We start from the raw sequence: 8,404 nt of genomic DNA on the forward strand, positions 1-8,404 counted from the left end.
CAGAGAGCCCCATGCTGGAGACCTGTCTGCTGTGACTTAGCACTGATGCCTTCATCTGATGAGGGAGTGAAGCTGAATTGAGACTGTGGCTGGCAGATTGCAGCAGAGAAATCTGAAAATGGCAGATAATATGGCGGGCTTTTTCCCCTCCTGCTGATGCAAACGGATGTTATTCCAGGTAACTACAACAGCAAAACATGACCGATACTACCAGGAGAATTCAGGTTTTGCATTTGAAGTGGCAATATTTATTATTAGCCAATGCCTTGTGCATCAGTGCATACATATTTAAAGTGCTCCCTTATGCCGTTGTTAGTCTTTGAACTCTGATTTAGAATTAAACCACAGTATTTCCAATTTGTCAGCAGTGAGGGAAAACACTAAACCCTCATTTTTTATCTTTCCATTCATTTAACTGTATATCTATTTCAAATGTGGAACACCAAAAATCACGGGCAGCCTCCTCCTCCCAATAGAGCTCCATCGGTAATTAATAGGTATTAAATCCTAGATATGATGTGTTCCTACTGACATACTGTTCTGTGCCGTACTCCACGTCTGTTCCTGGAGCTGATTGGCAAGCTTATTTTCCTGATGACTTTGAATAGACTTTCACAGCAGGCAGGAATCGTGCTTTCTGTACTTTTACCCTGTGCTTTTTGACTTCCAAACCCCAGCAGTGCTGTAAAAGCCATTTAACTGATTCATCGCCTAGCTTTGCATTTTGTCCTTTCCTTGGGATAGGAAGAGAATTAGTTTTGTTGGGGGGGTCAGAGGCTCTGCGTGTCATTTGAATTCCAATAGGGCTCCGCCATTTTTCATGGTTCTTTGAGAGGGAGACATCTGCTTGTTTTGTGGATCTCCAAGGCAGGATGTGTGAGGGTTAATAGCACTTGGCTTACCAACAATATAATTTACAACCTAGTAGCTCCCCCACAGACTCCTAAAGGAAAGAGGGAGAAGGATATTCACCCCATATGCATGAAGGCCTCAATAGAGAGCCGTACTACTTGTGTAAGTCTCTTTGTGCCCCGAAGCCTTTCAGGCTTTGGCAACATGCTTTTGGCTATGCAAAAAATATATAAAAAAATGCAAATCTATTAAAGTATTCATCAGGAGGATGCTAGCAATTTTTTTTCTTTAAACAGGAAAAAGCCTTGTTTGTCAAATATGGGTTTTTATCTGACTTCAGGATGTTAGTTGTGAGGCTAGTTATGAAAAAAAAAAGTAGCCTATGTGCATCACAAATTGTAAGTTTACATCACAATGGCCTAACGTCGGTTCACACAAATTTTCTATTTCTTTTTTTTTTTTTAATTTCCCCACTTTTTCTCCCCAACTGTACTTGGCCAATTACCCTACTCTTCGGAGCCATCCCGATCACTGCCCCACCCCTTTGCCAATCCAGGGAGGGCTGCACACAGCCACATGCCTCCTCCAATACATGTGGAGTCGCCAGCCGCTTCTTTTCACCTGACAGTGAGGAGTTTCGCCAGAGGGACGTAGTGCATGGGAGGATCACACTTTTCCTCCCAGTTCCCCCTCCCCCCTGAACAGGCACCCTGACTGACCAGGGGAGGCTCTAGTGAAGTGACCAGGACACATACCCACATCCGGCTTCCCACCCACAGACACAGCCAATTGTGTCTATAGGGACGCCCGACGAAGCCGGAGGCAACACAGGGATTCAAACCAGTGATCCCCGTGTTGGTAGGCAACGGAATACACTGCTACGCTACTTAGATGCCCAATTTTATAAATGTTTTAAAGCTCCAAAACACAATATTATATACTCTAACTGGTGTGTATGAGTGAAGGCTGACTGCCTAAAGCAACATTAGTGGCAGCAGACTTCAGGAGAAAAAGCATGGGAAAGGGTGTTTTATAAACAGGTAATGTTGAAGGCAGTTCACAAGGTTGGATGCAAACTAAAGAAAAGAACATGGGATTTAAATGGGCCTGGAAAAAAAAACCCTGCATGTTCAAGTAGGAACATTAATCAGGTGTGTGGGCTTGTCTTTCTTTTTCACAGCCTAGTATTTGCTTCTCAATATCTAGCAGATTTTCTGATGGGATAACATCATTCAAATCTCAAAGAAGGTTGAATCAGTTCATCTGGATACAGCGTTTATTGACAATAAACTGTCTGACAATGACAATAAAAAATAATCTGTCAATAAACATTGTATCCAGATGAACTGATTCAACCTTTTTGATTTTCGTACCTGGATTATTGAGCATGCATCAACACATTATTCGGTTCTGATTGTATTCCTGTGCATTGTACCTTGACCTTCACTCAGAGTTGCCAGCGCGATGCTTTGTGCCTTTGAGGTTTGCTCATATGATTGCTCAGATACATCAGTATTTTCCTATATATATGTGTGTGTGTGTATGTGTGTGTGTGTGTGTGTGAACCAGTTGTGAAACATACTATGTAGTGTGCTTATTTGTCAGTGCATTGTTTTGTTTTATCCCCCCGTTTCTACCCATTTGTATCCAGCCAGTTACCCCACTCTCCTGAGCCATCGTGGTCACTGCTCCACCCCCTCTGCCGATGCTGGGAGGGCTGCAGACTGCCACATGCCTCCTCCGATACATGTGGAGTCGCCAGCTGCTTCTTTTCACCTGACAGTGAGGAGTTTTGCAACGTAGCATGTGGGAGGATCACGCTATTCCCTCCAGTTCCCCCTCCCCCCTGAACAGGCGCCCTGATCGACCAGAGGAGGTGCTAGTGCCCTGACCAGGACACATACCCACATCCAGCTTCCCCCCGCAGACATGGACAATTGTGTCTGTAGAGACGCCCGACCAAGCTGGCGGTAACACGGGGAGTCGAACCGCCGATCCCCGTGTTGGTAGGCAACGGAATAGACTGCTACGCCGTCCGGACGCCCCAGTACATTGTTTTTAAAATGATTCTAGCTCCAGAGCGTTGTAGAGTAGCTAATTTTTTCTGCTGTTTAGATAATGGTCTAGTTTTTACTATTCTAATATTGTAATACTGAGTCCAGATGAAATGTCTTTTTTAAGACGTGGATCTGTGTGTGTGTGTGTGTGTGTGTGTGTGTGTGTGTGTGTGTGTGTGTGTGTGTGTGTTTTGTTTTTTGTTTTTCCCCCCACATTAAGTTATGCAATTCAGGACTAAATGTGTGCAACTGATGCTGCTGGAGTGGATCCAGATCTGCATTTGTTTCTCAGTTAAAACGATCACATGTTCACCTGTTGGAAGGAGGATGTTTAAATGGCTGTGTGCCCCCACAATCCACCCCCCCATATACACACACACACACAAACATATGTAGACTTGAGGTAAACTAGTCAGACGCTACCAGTGCCTCTCCATAAAACATTCATGATTAAATTCACCCCATTAGACAAGGGGGGCAGAGTCTAAATGCTCCTGAGATATAAATGGGAGAACAGCCTCTGTGTTGTTCATGCAATGGAATGGCAACCTGCGTCCGCTCACGTTTCAGTCAAAATGTACTGTTATGGGTTCCCGCCCCTCATCTGGCTGAAATGGAGGGTGTGGGTTAAGAAAATAGATCGATGGATTGATGTATGGAGTCCCATCCTGCTTTGACCATAATATTCTGAATCCCTTGCTTTATACATGACCCTTAATTCGACAATGAGGTTGTCCTGGTCGGGTTTAAGTGGCCTGCATGATATATATAACTCAGTCAGTCAGTCAATCACTCACCATGTCATCTGTCAATCTCATCAGATTACACTTTATAAGGTACAGCTTGGGCATGCCTGCCCCTGAAAAGCCTCTCTCCGATCTTTGAATATTGATCTGCAATTCTTAAGCAGAGGTGCCTCTCAGAGTGCAGAGAAGGCGGGGGAAAAAACAGATAATTAGAGATTTTAATTAGGTGATCTGTCAAACTGCGAGTGCCAGATGTAAGCGTTTGCACTAGGGTCGATGGCAATCCTTCCCCCAATCCCCTTTTGTCACATTGGGTTTCTGGTAAGGAGAATGGCCCCCTGGCCTTGGAAGAGAGGCAGAATTGAGACACATGTCTTAGAATAGGGCTTAGAGTTGTGTCATTGCATATTCAAGTGTGTCATTTTCTTTCACAAAACTCGGGCGACAGTGAGAACTCTGAGACCCAATGGCATATTGGGACTGGTACAACACATGGATTGCTATGGCTAAATCAATGTGAATGGGTGCAATTGGCATTTTTCATTAAGGCAGGAGGAAACCTAGCATTCATGTTTTAATGCATTTTATTTTAAAGCCATAAAAGATCTATTGTAACCATTAACTAGTTGCATATCTATGGCAGATCTCATACAAGTTTATTGATGTGTGCACAGAGCACACCACACTGCATTATGAGTGGCACAATATGTAGACTCACCCTCTCTTTGAGGTCAGTTGTAAACGTAAGGTCGTCTTGGACGTCCCTGTTAGGTTATCAGAGCAGATGGCTAATGATTAAATATGTATAGATTCAAAAGACTTCAAGCATCAAGTACTACCCCTTTGGATGACTAAAGTGTTTGCGTGAAATAAAGACACTTTTCTCTTGGATGAGAAATGGGGGAAAGGAAAATGACAGCTTTTCAGTTTGAACAAGAGCGCATGACACATTTTTGTTCTTATAATGATGCAAAAAATTGTCTTGAAAGCCCTTCTTCTCCAACACAACAAAGGCTGAAATTCAGCAGTTATACAGACTCTGAGATTTTTTTTTTTAACGCCGTTAAACATCATTACATATTTATAACTCGGCGCCAGATGACAGAGACAGAGAGAGGGACGAACCAGGCAACAATACCGCAACTCGTCTGGTGTCTCTCTCAGTGAAATATCTGATTGCACTGTTTAAACCCGCCTTTCATCAAGTGTTAGAAAACCCAATTATGCATGAGCTGCAAATGGACTTTTGATTTAACAATACATCATTTAATTGGCACATTAGAAGTGCCATAGACATCCAGCTCCAGTTGTCAGAGAGTAGTAAAAGACAGAGGAGTGGAGTTGAAGCAGGAACACCATGCATAAAAGTGACAGCAAAATTCCCACAAAAGATTAAACTTGAGTTTTTCAGATTTCCACACACTTTGCAGTGTTCTTGTTTATTAATTTATTTTCAACAGCTGTGACACATTTCAATAAGACTAAAGCCCTGGGAAAGAAGCCATGGTAAAATACATGAAAGCAAATGCAAATGAGTGTAAAAAGTGCCAAAGAGGCTAATTTAGCTGACAAATCTAACTGTTCTATCTTCTCTACCTCTCCCTTGTTGCATCTTTCAGACCCAAGTGAAGGCTTCCACTGCCAAGATGAGTGCCGTATCCTGGGCCATTCCGACCGTTGCTGGATGCCACGTGTGCCCATCCCATCACGTGCTAAGTCACCTGAGCATGGTCGTAATGTCATTGCTCTCTCTATCGAGGCCACCACAATGGACGTGCCCCACTATGAGGATGGCACCGCTAAAAGGACATTTGCCACCTTTGGCAAGGAGGGCCCTGAGGATGTGGAGCGGGGCGAATTTAAGGGAAAGCGGACTCAGGAGTCTCAGGTGTGCAGCCCTAAGGCCAATGGCGGAGCAGTCCGTGAAGCTGGCAATGGGCGGGAAGCAGCCAGCCCCATCACGTCCCCTGTCCACCTGAAGAGCCCAGTGTCCAAGCCGTCATCTGCCTACAACACACTGAAATGCCGCGATGCAGAACGCATTGCCAACCACAGCCTGCTGCGGCAGCCCGAGGGTAAGGACAGTGAGCCGGCCATCAGGGAGATTAACACGCTTCTCCACGACGGCCGTGATAAGGAATCCCCCAGCAGCAAGCGCCTGAAGGACATTGTGCTCTAGCGAGCTTCTCTACAGTGCACACCCACATGGATACACACATACAGTGTAAACTCGCTATATATACCCCGCAATAGCTGTGTGTATGCAGGAGAAAATCGGGCCGCGGAAGGAGAGAGACATCCATGTGCAGTATACAACATGCACGGACCAGTTAAAGATGAAGATAAGGAACTGTAGTATGCTGCAGCTAGTTGTGTGCTCAAGAGCTGAGGTAGTGGATGTGGCTTTGTTGTAGTCGCAGTACTTTTTCCTTGTTTGCTTTTTGTTTCGTTTTCTGTTTTCAGTCTACAGCAAGTAGACAGGCAAGTTACTGTTGGCTGCATGAATGTGGCCTGTGGTGCGCTTCAGCCCCCTTGCACCAAAGCAGGATACATGTTTGGACACCTGTGGTGCCAACTCAGAAGTACAGTTATGCCTTTTGAACTACTTTTTGTATTACAAACTGATATTTGCCTTCTTGGGTTTTGCAGTTTGTTCTAGCTGCCAAAATCGCTCTGTTTCTTTGTATAGTGAGCTCTGTCAACGTAATAAATGGCAACAGGCGTACACAGGATTCTTCTCGACAATATACTCGATTTGTTCCTTTCAACAGTTTTCAGTGCACACGAGAGAGGGGAATGGTGGCATTTCACCCAATCCAGTCTCATTTGGCCCTCTCCATGTCTGATAAGAGAAGCCTTCTCTGCATATCCCTGAGGACATCTTAGTGTCATCAGACTGTGAGGTCTTTACAGTATTACAGTATTTATGTCTTATCATGGATGGAGCTAAATGAACTCTCGCTATCTGCCCAACCACTCTGAACACTGAAAGTGGGACATATGTGGATCCTTGAGTTCCAATTGAGCTGTAAGAGAGAGAGAGAGAGAGAGAGAGAGAGAGAGAGAGAGAGAGAGAGAGAGAGAGAGAGAGAGAGAGAGAGAGAGAGAGAGAGAGAGAGAGAGAGAGAGAGAGAGAGAGAGAGAGAGAGAGAGAGAGAGAGAGAGAGAGAGAGAGAGAGAGAAGACATTGCTTTTGAAATCTCCTGTGCCCAACCTTGATTGTAGCCAGTGGAGCACAAATTAGAGCTTTGTGCTTCGGTCTTGTACTTTTTCTGACTTTTGACAATGGGGCTAGGATAGAAGGGATCGTCACTCATGTCTTGCTATGTGAAACTCTGCATAGGGTTTACTATTATAATTTTTAATAACCTGTTGTTATGTGACAATCCCTTTAATGTTTTGTTTCGAGAGTAAAAAAAAAAGATAAAAAAAACAAAAAAAAACAAGAAAAAACAAATAAACATTGGTGTTCAACTGAAACTACAGTAGCGTTTGTTACACAAACACAAAAATGAAAAAAATATATATGCCAAAATATATTTTATAAATAATTTAAAAATGTATAATGAGAATATTTAATGCCGTGTAGTTATTTTATCAGTAAGTTATACTTGAAATTAACTTGCTTTTGTTTTATTTGTTTTTTGCTTTTTTTGTTGAACTTGTTTTTTGTTTTTGTTTTTTTCAGAATGAACCTGGATTATTTTTTTGTTTACTGTGTGACCCCTGGCAACTGTTGACTTGCAGTCTACCTTGTTGTAAAGAGTTTCTTATTGGTCAGTTCTTGTGCCATCAAGTTTCTGTGTGGGCTAATAGAAAATGTAAAAAGACAAAAAAAAAAAACAAACAAACAAAGAAGCGATTTCAGCAACAACGTTAGTGTGTCAGTTCAATGAGCTTAGAGTGAGATAGCAAAAGAAACCAAAAAAGACGCAAACAGAACCTTAAAGATAGCAGGATGTTGCTTAATCTTAGTATCTAAGAAGGAGAAAGACGGTCACCGTTACTCATCAAGGTGGTGACAGGTTTCCACTTATTACATCTGTTTCATGAGTCAGCCTCTCTATCGGACCCTATTGAGTTTAGCCAGACTACGAGAATTTTCCAAACTTCAATTAAGAGAAGACAACACTGTCTGCCTGAGTGATCTGCTGAGGATCTTGAAGATAAGCCAGTAAGACTAGACCGATAAGAATGGCAGGGCTCATATTCCTACAGGCGCTGTAGATGGTGCCCATACGGTAGGATGGAAAGTTTAAGTGAACAAAGGTCTTAGAAGAACCATATTACTCTCTGGCAATATGGTTTAATGTTGCTTTGCAGTAAACTATGTACAATATGGAAAATATGAATGACATTAAGGACAAATTGCATACAACAATCTAGATCTTGTAGCTGAATGTTTTTGCTGGTCTCACCCATAGCTTCTGGCAACATGAAAATCGGAATAATCACTGAATGTATACAGCAGCTTATAATTAAACTATTAAATGTCCTCCACTTTGTTTTATTGTCTTTATTCAAGATATGAACATTTTGTATGTGTTTGGAGTTAGTGGTGTGGTCAGTCCTCTCTGTAGTTAAGTAATATATTTTTTGTTGGGTGCTCTTTGGTCCAAGGTTAGTAGTTTCAGATGAGAAAAAGAGAACAAATCTCTCTGACCAAGGCACTCCGTGTAATTAAAATGTCTTTATTGGAACTTGGACATATCCAAAAAGGACCTAAAAATGCCCACGCGTAGCGGCTCG

At 42.8% G+C, this 8,404-nt stretch overlaps 1 protein-coding gene across 2 annotated transcripts in view; it reads left to right on the forward strand.

Moving 5' to 3' along the window:
- Window positions 1-8,150, forward strand: part of pcdh19 (protocadherin 19) — a 61,994-nt gene extending 53,844 nt beyond the window's left edge. For both annotated transcript variants that reach the window (XM_056283424.1, XM_056283433.1), the window contains exon 5: window positions 5,275-8,150. In XM_056283424.1, coding sequence (XP_056139399.1) covers window positions 5,275-5,834 — 560 coding nt within the window. In that variant the 3' untranslated portion in view covers window positions 5,835-8,150. The remainder of the gene's footprint in view (window positions 1-5,274) is intronic.
- Window positions 8,151-8,404: the final 254 nt, after the last annotated feature.

This window comes from Lampris incognitus, chromosome 1 (assembly GCF_029633865.1).
Source record: "Lampris incognitus isolate fLamInc1 chromosome 1, fLamInc1.hap2, whole genome shotgun sequence".
In the NCBI taxonomy this organism is placed as follows: Eukaryota; Metazoa; Chordata; class Actinopteri; order Lampriformes; family Lampridae; genus Lampris; species Lampris incognitus.